Below are 15,783 nucleotides of genomic sequence, written 5' to 3'. Positions count from 1 at the left end.
AAAATAAGTGGAGATATTTCAGCTAACAGGTCATATATATTAGAAAATAATAAAATGGCATACTGGAAAATCAGGTTAATCTAATCTTTCTATGCTTAACATTGATAAAAAGAAGAACAATTTAAACAAAACTGCAGTGATTGTAGATTTGCTCCAAATGTTATCTATAATATAATTCACATGGTTTTGTAGTTAACTAAAATGGATGTTTCAGCAACTTTTTAAAAGGTTCTTTTTGTTCCTTGTACATTGTTACATTGAGTTCCCCAAATTAAAGGCAAAAGGATTTCATTTTCCTCTTTTAGAAGAAATGTCTTAATTGTCAGTTCCTAAAATGCTCTTCATAGAAGGGTGTTTATGAGGCTACCTATGCAAAGCATGTAAAGTTCTCTGGTTCCCCCCTCCTTTTTTTTAAAAAAAATATATGAAAATAGCAGAGTTAATGACAAGACTACATCTTCTGTTTCTTGTAGTGTATATAACCTGAACTGAGATGTATATGTATTTATTTGTTTGTGATAATCAAGATCAGCATAAAATAAAAAGCACTTCCCTCAAAACCCAAAAGTTAATCCATAATACAGGCAAAACCAAACATCAAAAGTATGCATTTTGCCAAGTATCAAAATAATAGTTATAACTGTACCAGATTCCAACCTTCACTCACAATATGCCCGCCTCCTGTGCTAAATGAAATAAATAGATCTTAACTGTTTACCTGAAACCTGCAAGAGTAGGAACAATGTGGGTCTCTATGGAGAGGGAATTCCATAATCAGTGGGGGTATCAATCAAAATGTCCATTTCTAGGTCCAGTCAAATGGTAACCTTGAATGTGCAGACCTTGGAGGGAGTTGACTTTGTTTGACTGTTGTTAAAAGCATAGCAATCTTCTCTATATAAGACAGTAAAACGAATTACTATTAAAATACTCAAAAAGCTAAATAAAAATGTGCCTATAGGTTATTTATAATCTGGAGAACATAAAAAGTAATTTTTCATGAAGAAATGTGCTAGATCAGTTAAATTTATTTCCTTTGGGTCAACTAATCTAGCTTTTCAGTGAAATATGCTATGTAACTGATGATTATTGAAGTATTTTCTTGTATTATGTATTTACTGCTAATAAAACCATTCTTTTTATTAGGACGATCCTCTTACAAATCTGAATACAGCTTTTGATGTGGCTGAAAGATACTTAGATATTCCAAAGATGTTGGATGCAGAAGGTATAGTAAAATCCAGTTTTGTTTCCCTTCTCTTCCTCCCACTTCCCCCAAAAGGTTCCTCAAAGTGGCTTTATTTATTAGAACTGAGATTCTTACTCGATCATTCCCTCCTTGTCACACATTTAGACCCATTTAGATCAGACTAAGTTCTGATACATCTACAGCAACCAGTCTTAAAATATTGCTCTAATTTCTGGATCCTGCACAATACTAATGCCATTTGATTAACAGGACAACAGAGAAAACATTTGTGTACATATCAGTAGGAGCAGCACAGATTTGGGGCTTTCTAACATGATCTGTCAAGTCCTGCATGATTTTGTTCCAGTCATGAGATCCTGTCATGGTCATTAGCTCCATGTAGTAGCAAAAGCACATGAGCTGGGCTAAGACAAATAGTAGCAGAGTGGCATTTATGCTTTCTTTAACTGGTGTGCTTTTTGAGCCTCAGTAATAGCTGCACACCTGTCTTTGACTCACGCAGTGTTCCACCTTGGGCAAACAAGTTGAATTCTCAGCAAACAGTGATATGATAGCAATCTACAATACATAAAGAGAAAACAGAACAAAGGACTAGTCATCCTTCATTGTCTTTTCCCTTTTTAAATAGTTTATCTTGACATTTTATTTCTTAGGCCACTGCCCTTTAAATAGGATCAACAGAGGTTCAATGGAACCCTCTGTTCTTGGACATCTGCTTCCAGGGTACTGATGTTAAATACTCATTTTTGCTCCTTGTATTTTAGAAATCAACACTGGCACTGAATTCTAGTTTTATCATTGCCTTTGTTTTTCAGGCCCTTTACTTTTTTCCTTAAAGTTTGGGGAAACGTTTTATTGTTTGCTAGGCTCTTTGGAGTTGTTTCCTTCCATCTAGGTCATGAATTTGTTTAATGTTCACCTTTATGCTCTTCAAGTAGTTTTAGGTGAGATTCCCAAGACACCGTGCTCTTTTACAGAGAGCCTCTGGATTTACTATCTCAAGGTAAAGAGTTTAAATGGGATCCCAACAAAACTCATAGAAGAAATGAATAGTTAGACCCACATCAAAGGTTTTTTTTTTGTATTCTGGAGATCATCATACTCATTCCTTTTCTCCCTTATAGCAGCAAGGAGATGCTGTGAAAAACATTAGCGTTTATTTGAAAAATGATCAGCACCTACTCCTATAATCAGTTCGGTCTAGTGGTTAAGGCACCAGGCTAGAAAGCAGGAGACTTGTGAGTTCAAGTCCTGTCTTAGCCATGAAAACCAGCTTGGCTGACTTTGGGCCAGTCCCTCTCTCTCTCTCTCTCAGCCCATCTCACTTCAGAGGGTTGTTGTGGGAAAAATAGGAGGAGGAAGGTGTGGTGGATAGGTTCGCCAACTTGAATTATTTGTAAAAATAATAAAGTTGGGATACAAATAAATAAAATAATAAATAATAATAATAATCCTTCAACAAATGCTTGGAACACTCAGGCCAAAAGCAGATTGAAAACAATTGGCAAGTTTTGGTTGGAGGGACAATAGAAGTTTCATTTAGTACAGTCACTATGTAGAGCAGGGGTTTCCAACCTTGACAACTTTAAGACCTTGTGGACTTCAATTCCCAGAGTTCCTCAGCCAGCTTTGCTGGCTGAGGAACTCTAGGAGTTCAAGTCCACAAGTCTTAAAGTGGCCAAGGTTGGAGACCCCTGATCTAGAGGTCGTATGTTCCATATTTTTGCTGACCTAATAGGCACTTATCCTTTTGGAGGTGCTAATCTGCAGATTTCTCAAAGAACTTTTTTTTAAGCAAGGGGAAGAAAAGCAGGCATAACTGCCCTTCAACCCAGGAGAGCCTTCTCCAAAGAGGCCTTTGTAAAAAAAACCGTACAGGAGCTAAAAAGTTATTCCACTCTTCACTTGGTGCCCCTAGTACCTCACTTTTCTCACTTCCCCTAAGTTAAGATGCTCTTTAACTTCAGGTTTTCTTTGACAGACATTGTTGGAACAGCCCGTCCTGACGAGAAGGCCATCATGACCTATGTTTCTAGCTTCTACCACGCCTTCTCAGGAGCCCAGAAGGTATCACAGGATTCCAAGCTCCTTCCACACAGCGCACCTGGTCCTCTTGCTAATGTCCAAGCCTCTTTCTTGCTCTCTCTGGCTCTCTCCCTTTCTCTTTCCTATCTAGCTATGGGCATCTTTGTTATTATTATTTGAAAGCAGCGTTGTCTTAGTGGTACTCCAAGTGTGTAGGAATCTGGGAGCACATATTAATCAAATGCAGTTCTACAGTCAGTGATGCAACGCCAAGTCATTCTCTGAATAAGTCTTGTAGCCTCTTTGAAAGCCCTAGGAACTCTCCCTTGACCCACTCAGTGCAAGCATTTCTCTTGAGGTGAGCTTCAGGAAGATCAATTTTCACCAGGAAAATAAATAACTGGGCTTCTGCAAAAATGTTTTTCATCCACAATACCTCAGCAATACAACTTTGTGAATGAAGTACTGTAGAAGTTGACAATTTAATAGCCATTGTGTCACTTTGTGCAGAATTGTTTTGCTGATGTCAGAAGACCTTACCCTCTAAAAAAAAGAATTGTCATAGGGTAGTTCTACTTGTTTTGTGAAACTGCACAATCTTGCAAATGGCTGGCTTTCCTAGATAAGTAGGTATGCATTATTTTCTTTTAATCCTCTGAAATGTTGCTCATTCCCAAGTAAGAACTTGTCACTGAAGATTATAATTTAATGAATCAATTGTTCCTTGTTGTCTCATAATTTGTTCTGGATCAAAGGGGCTTTGCAATAATTTTCACATTTGCTTAGAAGTAAATGTGATTGAATCTAGTAAGAACTAATTCTGAATTACTGCAATGAACTGAGATATAAATAAGAAACTATTTCATGTCAGGTGCGTGGATGATTTAGTACCAAGATCCAGGCTGACAGATGCTCCCCATTTTTCATTTAGAAGACACAGATGTGTACTGGGTATATAATATGAAAACAGAAATTTGGAAAATTAACTATACAATTACAAATGAAGATGCAGCATGAAAGTGATTAGATAAGCTTGCCTTTCTCAGTTTGAACTTGCAAACTAATTCAAAAAGGCATTAAAAAAGCACATAAATTTTGACTCAAGGCAGCAATAGATAGAAGAGTCACCAAAATCCCCTTAAAGGTGTAGGGAATATTTACAAAATAATTCTGGACTAAATGGGCTTGAGCGTACTCTACAAAAACTTATGTTCTTAAACATACATGCATATTCCAAATATTGTAGGAATTCTAACAGGTGACTGTCAAACCTATTGAACTGTGTTGAACTCAAGATAGGCCCTTCACTTTTGGTTTGAGAGATATATGTCTTCTAAAACAAAGCAGAAGCTAATCTAAAACATTTGTTATTGTATTTCAAACCTTCCAAATGATTAAATACTTTCAGTATGAATTCCCCTATGATATCACTGATCTTATAATTGAGTTCAGTCTACCATTTCTTGGATAGTAATCCAATATCCAATCTGATTATATGGCATAGTTGATTTATGATATTTCTATATTGGACAAGGGATTAATCAAGAGCTTTTTTTGCTGCACATGTCTGAAATGACAAGTATTCAATACACACACACACCCCTTTATTCTGCAATTACAAACCTGAGATTTCTGGGAATTGGGTGTATTTCATAAGATGACACTAAGGATCATGCAATGCATATAATCTGTTTCCATGAATGGTTGTTTCCCCTTGGCAATAATTCTCTCTTTAAGGAAAGCTAACATGTTGGAGAAAAAGCAAGACTTCTTTGTTCTGATACAGTAACACTTAGAAAGAGAGAAGTTCTGTTGATGAGGAATGTTCGTTCATTCACGGTAGTCATGCAACTTGGAAGTTAAACTGTTTGAAGGGAGTGCTGGCAATATTTCCCAAGATATAGTTTGGCTCTAATTGGCCAAAAGGTTTATTCAGTCAAAAGAGGGCTATAGTTATGAAGGTTTTTCATGAGCACAAAAATTAGTAAACAAATAACTCATCCAAAGAAGTTATAACATTGTTTTGTTTTGCTAGGTCTACTTTCTGCCAGGAGTTGGTTTCCTAGAAATTTAATTTTGCCCATGTCCAAGTGGGCTGAATATACTGACTGTGGAGTTGTGTAAAAAAAAAAAAAAGGTGCAAGTTCAATAGTGCGTAAAACTGACAGGGGTGGTGGTAATAGGTTCATGGAGTCCACAAAGCCAATTCTGCCAACCATATTCTGATTCAAATTCCCAGCACTCCGCATGGAAATCTGTTTGGCCTGTCCTGCAATGCATGATGGGAAGTTTCCCCCCTCTCTTTATCACCCATGACTGTTTTATTTTATTCTGTGTGCTGCTTCTTACTTTATCCTTTCAACCTCTTCTCCTTCTTTGCACAGATATTATAGGCACGCTAAGGCCGGATGAGAAGGCCATTATGACCTATGTTTCATGTTACTACCACGCCTTCTCAGGTGCGCAGAAGGTGAGCCTTTACTCCTAACCACCCCTCCTCCTCCTCCTATTTCCTGCCCATCAAATTTAGAGAAAAGTATTATAAATTCTTACAGATATGGAATCCAGTGCTGGCTTTCACTTTGAGCTCTTAACATCTTGGGGATTAAAAAAAAAAAAAGACCTTAACTTTGCTGAGCTCTCTGTTTCTTTCTTGCAACATAGAAGAACTCTGCTTTTTCCTGGACATAAGTTTCCCGCCTACAGCTCCCAAGCTGTATTGACACTAATCCAAATTAAGGAAACACGTTCTACTTTATTTGACAATGCTCATGTCTTCTCCAAGTGGGAAGCTTCCTCAAAGCCTCAATTTTCTCTGCCGGGTGCAGAATCCCTTGGAAGCTCTTACGCCTGATTGTTCTTCAAGACTGAGGTAGCACTAGTCTAATATTTACAGTAGTGAAACAGTTGGAGGGGGGGGGGGTTGGTTAAAAAGGCCAGTTTACAGGTGTTTTTAGTAGTGTGGCCATAACTACCATTATACTAGAGGTGAGACCCTGCTGCTGGTGGAGCTCAGCCACACTTCTTCTTTTCAGATGTTTTGCAAGTGCAACCACACAGACTTCAATGTGGAGTGAAATGGCCAGTTGTAGGACCTGTAGAGAGAGGTCCTTTTTTTAAACTCTTCCGATGTTTTTTCTTCTAAAACATGGTTTCCTTTCAAATTGAATCTTTATCCCAGTTCTTGTGGAGGATAAATTAGAAATGTCCCAAAAGTGGAAGGAACCATGACTCATTTTTCCTGAGAGAGGGGCAGAATAGAGATCAGGCAACCTTTGGCAGAAAAATGTTAAAAGAGGAGCAAGGATGAGCAGAGCCTTCATTCGGATTTTTCTCTCCAGGCTGTAGTTTCTGTATCTATATTGAAAAAAGCTGTACATGAGTGCCATTGTATATGATTTGTTTCCTGTAGTGGAAAAAAAAAAGCCAGCCATTCAAAAGGTTTTATTTCTTCTTTCAATAAGCGAGAGGATTCCATTAGCTATTGGCTACATATATGATTAGTAGAGTTATAGATTCCAGCTTGTTTATAATTGTAGACATAAACTTGCTCTTTAGGATATATGTAATCATAAAAAAACCCTTCTCTCCTGTTGATAATGTTTTAATATCAATGTGATCAGAACATGCCTACACGGACCTCTCCCAAAACAACTTTTTTTTAAAAAAGAAGACACATGTGTCCAATTTTCCAGTTCCACCCTCCAAAAGATTTCTCAGGAGTCATTCTGAAGATCCCAGATCTTTCCTCCACACGAGGAGAAAATTCTAAGGCCACCGTAATACTTAAATGCAGTATTAAGTCCTGTCCTACTTTGCTTTCCCCAACCTGGAATTTACCTTTTATGTGCTGGAAACCCTACATTGGAGTGAAGAATTCCATTTACACTCCAACACACTTGTTGGGGTACAGCTGCATTAATATCTAGTCCTAAGGCTAGATTGTATTACAAGAGTTTCTGCATACTCTTTCTTTTTCTTGCTTATCCTTGCTTCCACCTCTTTGTCTTCTGCCACTCAGTGGTATTCCTGGCATTATTTTTACTTTGTGTCATTTGTGATGTTTTCTTATCCTTTCAGCTTTATTTTGTTCTTTAAATTCTCTATAATCATCTCTCTACTGATTCCCCTCCCCCATGCCATACAGCTAGCTGCTCTTCCCTTGACTTTTTTGTACTTGGGCACAGCTTGTATTTGCTTTCTATGGATTCCATTTCACTGATTGTGTGCAGTTTGTAAAAACAAACAAAAAACAGCTGATGTGTGTCATTCAGAATTGGCATTAATGTATTTATCCATACCTGAGTATAAGTTACCAAGGGGAAAGCAGACTTTAGTCCATGTTCTTATAGCTTCGCGTTGGATCCTTGTGCTTACTTGAGGACAGCCAATGTGAGCCTTGATCTTGCTCACTGCACAAGTCAATCTTAGAAATTTCACCCTAACTTTCCATTATGTAATCTTCTTATAATAACAATTAGCATGCACATTTTTATTCATTTTCCAAAATAATTATCAAGCTATAGGGTTTTAAAGTTTGCATTCAATTTTAAATACTATAAACTAAGTTGTAAGTACAGACCCAGTTCATGTGTAGCTGATAAACTGCATTAGTTTCTGATTGAGTTGTTTCCAATAGTACCTCCTTGTCATTTTGGAAATGATAGAATTGGACCTAAAACTTAATAATGTACTTAAAGTGACTATTTAGAGAATATACTCTGCAGAAGGATGTTACTTATAGCAGATATTTTTAATGTGTGCAGATAGGTGTGTGTGTTTTAAAATAACACATTTTATTCATTCTCCTTTTAATATATAAAAAAAGTTTGAGAAAACTGGGATATAAATTGAATTTATATCAATTATTTTAAATTGAAAACCCAGGTTTTCAAATACCTGTGTCACCAGTTTACTAAACGCCTTTTCTAAAGCTGTTTCAGTGCTTAAGAGAAAATGTGGATTATAAATGCAAGTTTATTTTAGAATGGTCCCTAAAACTTTCCACTCAGTTCTGCTTGAGACTGGTGGAAAATCCTCTTCTGTAAATAGTATGAAATGTAGCAGAAGGCAGAATATATACATCAGCATATACAGAGTTGGTTTTTAAACTTACCACATTTACAATCAAAGAGTTTTGTTTGAATACATAGATTTGGTTTCATTTCTTTGGAAAGTAGCAATTTGACAGAAGTTTTCCAGCAAGTTTCAATATGTTAACTGAAACCCTTGTCAGTAAATAAATAGAAATATATACTTTTTGCTACTCATTTTAAATAACAATTCACTATTTCATTTCTTTGAGTGATAGGTGAATACAACTGTTAAAATAACATTCCATCCACCAATGAGTAGATCCTATGTTTAGCCTGCAATTAGCATTGTTACCCATCTTGTTGGAAAATTTTTCTCAGTTAGAATATTTGTTAGATTTGTTCTCACAGAACAAATAACTTGTGTAAAGTTTATTAAACATAATTGATCAAGTAACTGCCTTCCCCAATGAGAGGATTTGGACCAAACCATGGGTTGGATGGGGACAGTGGGAGTTAAAGTCTAACATGTCAGCCATGTTCATATTAACATGATGGGTCTGGCTCAGATCATGAGTAACTGTCCTACCTGGAATTGGTTAACAGTCAAGACAGAACTATTGGCTGACTCAGTTATATCAGAGTTAATTCCATACATCTTTGTGTAGTTGACAGGCTTGTGCTCCCTGTTTTAACATTTCACAAAAAAACTCATACTTCCTGTTTTGTTTCACAAAAAGTAAATTGGATAAAAGTGGGGAGTGGGGGTAGGAAGCCCTAAGTTTCACATCCCCACAATCTACCTGCAAGAAAGTGAAAGAATTAAGAAATACACAGCCACTCTAGCTTCTCCCTTTTGTATCTTAGGACAGGAAGAGAGGATTCAACTCAAATAATGCAAAGTCCTTAGTTTAGATGAAGGCGTAACCCACTGGTTAAATCTAGGTACACAAGAAGCACAATGAGGATGAACCTGACTCAGAAATGACCTGGCTATAGGGCGTGCATGACATAATCGTTCATTTCATTGGCTTTGGAAGGGGACGACTCACCATGGCCAATTCGCATGGCCAACTCACCGTGGGACAATTCAATGCAGGATCATTCAAGAGAGGGACAAGTGACTCCATGTTCTGGCTGACCCCAGCCTTGAGGAGTTCCAACTTGAGAAGATTCAAACTTGAAGCAAGACAAAGCCTCTTGCAATTTACTTGTCCCTCTCTTGAGTTATCTATCCTGAGTGGAGTTGTCCTTTGGGGAGTTGGCTATAGCAAGACAGATGGAGTGAGTTGACCAGGGGTGAGATGTTCTAGACCGCATTGGCTTGGTTAAAGGTCTCCTCGAACTATGACCACTTTAGAAGGGATCAGAGTGGGGAGGCTTACCGCAAGGATTTGGTTCCTCTGAAGCTTTTTCCTGACCCATTTCTTTTAGCTGGCAGGGCTAATGCACAGTGAGTATGTAGCATTTTGCTGCAGGCCTAGGAGCACATGGTTATCTTTTCAGTTGCCACCCCAGTTCTTGACTAGGTGATTTACTGTGTTGTCGCTCCATTTCTCATTCAGATTTCTCATTACTGCTACCAGCTCTGAAGGGGAGGTCACATGGTCAACTTTCTGCTTCTTTCATTCTGTTATACTGAGTCACTGAAGGTACAGGGCCCCTGCCTGTCATATGTGTGTGTATGTAGGGTTGCTTTTCCTTCATTTGATTTGTGTGTGTGTGTGTGTCTGGGGGTGTTATCTGAGTATTTCTCTAAATATACACTCCCTACGGTCAGTTTGCTTCCTTTCCTCCCCAGCTGCTTCTAACTTTCATAACCCTAAAGTGCATGAGCATTTTTAATTACTAAATTGGTACTTATAACTTGTTTTTAATACATTATTTTGTGGATTTCTGGAAATAAAGCCTTTTAATTCAGCTTTAGTCTTTTTTTTAATGTTTCCTGAAAAAATGGATATTGACTTTCATTCATGGATTAACTTAGAAGCAAAGTGCAATAACCATGTTTATTCTGTATTTTTTTTAATGTGATAATGAAGCAAAGAGGTGAGACAAACTTGTAAAATCTGCAGCTCTCAGAGCCACTGCAGTTTGGCATCTTTCAGGGAAATTCCATGGATGTGTCTTTGTCCAAGCTATTCTCATACTTAGTTCATTAATTAAGATCCCCTCCTTTTTTAAAACTGGACAGTGACCCAGAAAAATGGTGTATTCTGATGAGTGAAACTTTAGGACAAACATAGCTTGGGGGAAAAAAAACTTTTTTACTGTCAAAATACAGTAAAAAATAGTTGAAAAAATATCTTCAAAACAATTCGATCCTTGATAGAGGAAACAATCAGTTCATATAAGTCCATAGATCAGTATTTTTCACTCTGTATTATACATATCCAGTACAATATATTTTATGAGCAGTTAATGTGAAGAAGTGGATTTTGTAACATAGCTAATTTCTCACTTCCCAAATCAGTGCTTCAAGAGTATAGCTACTTACAGCTGGAATTTTAACCTCCTGCTTTAATTAAACTGGTTAAAAGCATTTGTATGAGCCAGAGCACAATGTTCAGTAAATAGCTGAAAATTTAATTACTGTATATTATGTGACGTATCTAAAACTAAGCATGAGTCAAACTCAGACTTAATTTGAAATAAAAATATATCAAATTGTGCTGTCAGTATCCAGATTGCGAGAACAATCTTGTGGAATTTGAAAGCTTGTATTTTTATTGGTCAAAGCAAGGTAAACAGAAGCAAATTATTATTAACTATTCACAACAACGTGAAGTCACAGCTGCCAATTCTTTAGCTGGTGTTGGACCTTATATGCATAGAGTTCTTCCCAAGAATCTAGGATGTCACAATGTCCAAGTAGTGTAGCCTTTTGCAATTGACAATTATTATTGACTGATTTTAATACAAGCTTAAAATCATAAAAAGTTTCAGTGTTCAGAGAACAGTGCCGTACTGTACTTTAATTAGAAGATGGAGATCACATATGAAAAATAACAAAGCAATGATATAATGAAACACTTAACCTAATAAAGACTGCAGAACATAGTTTTATGGCACTTTTAAACCTAGGGCACACCCATATCCTAGAGAAAAAGCAAGACAATTTTGCTGTTTTGTTGATCTCCTTTTTTTGATATAAAATACTTTGTAGCAACCTGGTTATCGGGATCAGAGGAGATTTAAAATAACTATTTCCTACAAAGTATACTTTGGATGCTATCTCTTTAATTTGGGATGATATAGCCATGCATTTTAAAATACATATTTATTGACTTTAAGTACTATTATTTATGATTTTTTTCCTTTGCTTCTTCACTATAAGTCTGTAAAGCAAAAGCATTGTTCTCTGAAAGCTTAGTTCTCTTTGGTCTCTATATAGGTGATCCCATATAATACTGTAAAGAAGTATTTGAACATTTTGGAACAAAGCTTGGACTTTGTTATTTATTTTGGCCATTGTGATAGGATACAGAAGTTCAAACATGCTAGAGAATTGAGGTTACTGTTTGCTAGCAACCAGTAAAACCCACAAGAACAAAAGACAGAAAGTTACAAAACAGCTGCTCTTGTTTTTAAAATAAAATTATTGTCAAGTAAAATTTGCAAATAACTCCATTGAAATAATATTGCAGCATGGAATACTGCAACTCCCAATCATCAGCATTTTGCTGGATGTACAAAGGTACAAGTGATGTCACATGTTACGCGATCATTTACATAATTTGCGTGATGACCTTGTGACTCATGTGACATCATTATATGGCTTGTGCCAAATGCCTAACCTCATAACAATGCAAAGGATCATCAGTTATTGTTTTTAACTGGGATCTGAATTCAGGGCTGGTTGCTTTTCTTCCCATTCTTTCCATTGATTACTTCAGGCCCTTTTATCTTTGATGATTTTGTTTTAGTGGATGGAAAAATAAAATCATTTCAGGTTGGACAAGTTCACATTCAAATTGAAATTCCCAAAATGCATCTCTCATCCTAATCTCCCAGAAGTGGTGGTACTAACAAGTTTTTGAAGTATTACAAGAAAATGGGACAAATAACATTCTCTTAGAAATGGGTTGGAACATGGAACATCTTTGCTAATGATTCTGTTTTTCCCCCTCTCTTGTTCTCTTTCTCTCTTGTTAACAGGCTGAAACAGCAGCCAATCGCATCTGCAAGGTGCTGGCTGTGAATCAAGAGAATGAACAGCTAATGGAAGACTATGAGAAGTTGGCCAGTGATGTAGGTAGCCTTGCTTTCGATTTCTTTGGTATAGCCAGGAGAGTTCTTTAGAACAGTCTAATTTACTGGAGTGCAACAGCAAATGTGCAAGGAGAGAAGAAACAGAACAGCACTGTTGTTTACAGCATGCTGTTTTTATTATTTAGTCGATTTATATGACCTTCCATTTCAACTCTGGGCAGCTAACAATATTAAAAAGCTAAACACATACAGAATAAATATAAAACATACAGGAACCAGGAGAGATTGTAAAAACACCTGTCCAACATTCAACATAATCAGAAGATGGGGTTTGTACCCCCGCAAGGTCCCAGGCTTCAGAACAAAGCCAAGTTTTCAAAATCTTACAGCAGGCCAACAGGTGCAGGACAAATCTAATCTCCAAAGAGATATTTCAGAGGGTAGACCCCATGAAAGAAAAAGCTCTCCTCGGGGCCCTATCAGCCCATACACGGTTGGGATCTGAAGCGTGGCCCCTCTTTATGGCCCAGATGGGACAGGTAAAGACAGCTGGAGAGCCCCTGTCCCAGGAAAGTCAGTATGGAATATAACAATCAAAATCTTTGTGAACAATTGCAATGGGGGTATGCTGCTGCCATGTCTCTTGGGATGGTTCCTGGAACTGTGGCTTCATATAATATTTACATTTACATTAAAATAGTATTGTATCCAAGCGGGTTTTAAATCTACAATGAGTACTAATATCAGCAGTTCATACTACTTAAATACCTGAGCTCTCTAGTAATTTCAAAACAGCATGCACAGAACCAAGGTTAAGTAGCCAGATAGTAATAAATAAATATAATAATAGATTATTCAATCTGTAAGATAAATAGATACACATTATGACCCAGAATTAGCTTTGTGAGAAGGCTGGCTTTTATCTGACCTTGGCTGCATCTCGTTGCCTTGTCTCCCAAGGTCATTCTCACATACCATCACACTCAGGGATAGAACCTTTGGTCTTCTAAATGTTTGAGCAGTTATCTTTAATCAAGACAGTTCCACAAGACACAAAGAACTGCTGCCTCTCTCCTCATGCTCTAAAAACACAAGTCCTCTCTTAAGATAGATCCCTTCCTAATACTAATCCTGCCTCCCAAAATTAGTCTCAGGGATGAATGAACAAATTTGTCATGCAGCTGTAAAGACAAAAGGGAAAAAGGCTCCCTCATGCTGAATTTTATGTCTCTCTGTGTGATTTGCCTGGCAGTAATAAATAAGAGATTTTTTATGGCCTTCTTCCAGAATATCTTAAGACTTCCCTATCTAGCCGGAGTCTTGACATTTCCAAATAACCTTCCATCCAAATACTAGTTAAGTTATCTCTACTTAATTTGGGAGAGGATCAGCCAAGTCTGGCTGTGTGCTGCTACCTACTACGGAAGAAAATGCAAAATTTCCCAACAGAAATCAAAGTCTTGGCCAAATTTAATGCTAGCTATGATTTTAGTTTCCAGCAATTCTGACTTTTCCCTTCTTGGTATTTCCAGCTGTTGGAATGGATCCGACGCACCATACCCTGGTTGGAGAATCGGACACCTGAGAACACCATGCAAGCCATGCAGCAGAAACTGGAAGACTTCCGAGATTACCGCCGCCTTCACAAGCCTCCCAAAGTCCAAGAGAAATGCCAGCTGGAAATCAACTTCAACACATTGCAAACTAAGCTGAGGCTTAGCAACAGGCCAGCCTTCATGCCTTCAGAAGGGAAAATGGTTTCGGTGTGTTAGATTAATGAGTTCATACACGATGACTTGGCAAAGGGGTTTCCTACTGTTACTGCTGCTTTCATGGCCCAGTGGAACTCAATTTCCTAGAGCTGAATGTATATTGGTTGCCATGGGCCTTACTACAACTGTAGTAGCCACCGATTACAAATTGCCAAGTGATACCATACTATTCCAACAGGTTGTCCCTTCTAGAAAACAGACACCACATGTAAGATCTTTTGTTTTAACCTAAGGCAACTGAATAACAAATTTACATACTCTTTAAATGGTTTTGTTAGATTTAAATCCATCTTCCTTTCATGAGCTTAAAATAGTATTTTAGTGCTCCTTCCTCCAGCTTTCCCCCCTCAGCTTGCCCTGAATTAGCTTGAGCAGTAGAATGAGCTCCCATGGTCAATAGGGGATTTGAACCCAGATAGGGCATCTGACCTTGGAAACAATAAAACTTATGGATTTCAACTCCCAGAATTCCCTAGCCAGCATCCACAACTTACAAAGTTGCCAAGATTGGATACCCCTCCTTAGATGAAGACAGGAAGTGGCCTCTTCTTAAACAAACTTCCTTAAATAAGGAGGAAAATATACAAATCACTGGAGGGGATAAAATTTCTTATTATCAAAATCTCTGAGCAAATTCTTCACCACCAAATCAATCCCAGGAGGGAAATGAAAATACATCCCTCTGCTGGAGAACTTCAGGCCTTAGCAACTTAAAATGTTTGGTAGGGAACCTCTCCAAACAATCTGTTATCTGTCCCAGTCCTTTCTGATTTCAGTTGTTAACTGCCTTTAGCGCTCCGACCTTGTTTTGTAATCGATCCCCTTGCCAGAGCTTTAGTCATTTGCCACCGATCTATCTTCCAGTCTTTGCCACCCATTCATAGTGCGATTGTAGAGGCTCCCCCAAACTTAATTCACACTGTGTGGAGAAATGTTTCAATTATTTTGAATCCATCTGCCTTTTCTTGAGAGTGTTATGCTTCTGCTGTCGTTATACTACAGGATATAAATAACGCCTGGAGTGGCCTGGAGCAGGCTGAGAAAGGCTATGAAGAGTGGCTGTTGAATGACATTCGACGATTAGAACGACTGGATCATTTGGCAGAGAAGTTCCGGCAAAAAGCTTCCATTCATGAATCCTGGACAGAGGGTAACACAACACCCAAATGTGTCCTTTTATTATTAAGAGATTTTTGTAGTCTAGACACGATAGAATTGAATGATAAAAACCATCAAGTTAGTAGGGACAAAACTTTGAGTGCTTTAACTTGCAGGAGTGATGTATATGCATTAGAGCAGAGGGTCTTCAAACTTGGCAAGTTTAAGACTTGTGGACTTCAACTCCCAGAATTCCTGAGGTAACATGACTGGAGGAGAAATTCTGAGAGTTGAAGTCCACAAGTCTTTAAAGCTGTCAAGTTTGAAGACCCCTGCATTAGAAGGATAGGATACAGCTGTTTATGTATGCATGTATGTATGGTATTCAGCTTTGTTCGGGTATTTTCCCACATCATTATAGTTGTGCTTTTAA

The 15,783-nt window shown here is 37.7% G+C and overlaps 1 protein-coding gene across 8 annotated transcripts in view; it reads left to right on the top strand.

Moving 5' to 3' along the window:
- ACTN1 (actinin alpha 1) overlaps positions 1–15,783 on the top strand; it is a 119,796-nt gene that overhangs the window by 79,892 nt on the left and 24,121 nt on the right. For 3 of the 8 annotated variants that reach the window (XM_026671127.2, XM_026671128.2, XM_026671129.2), the window contains exons 7-11: positions 1,147–1,228; positions 3,192–3,277; positions 12,427–12,519; positions 14,013–14,243; positions 15,255–15,402. In XM_026671127.2, coding sequence (XP_026526912.1) covers positions 1,147–1,228; positions 3,192–3,277; positions 12,427–12,519; positions 14,013–14,243; positions 15,255–15,402 — 640 coding nt within the window. Of the gene's footprint in view, positions 1–1,146; positions 1,229–3,191; positions 3,278–5,619; positions 5,706–9,838; positions 9,921–12,426; positions 12,520–14,012; positions 14,244–15,254; positions 15,403–15,783 lie in introns of those variants that run through there. The other 5 variants (XM_026671130.2, XM_087951592.1, XM_087951591.1 and 2 more) reach the window with 3 other exon arrangements.

This window comes from Notechis scutatus, chromosome 1, assembly GCF_049901735.1.
Source record: "Notechis scutatus isolate UNSWTSFEM ecotype Mainland chromosome 1, rNotScu1.2, whole genome shotgun sequence".
NCBI lineage: Eukaryota > Metazoa > Chordata > Lepidosauria > Squamata > Elapidae > Notechis > Notechis scutatus.
This window is presented reverse-complemented; position numbering and strand designations above follow the sequence as displayed.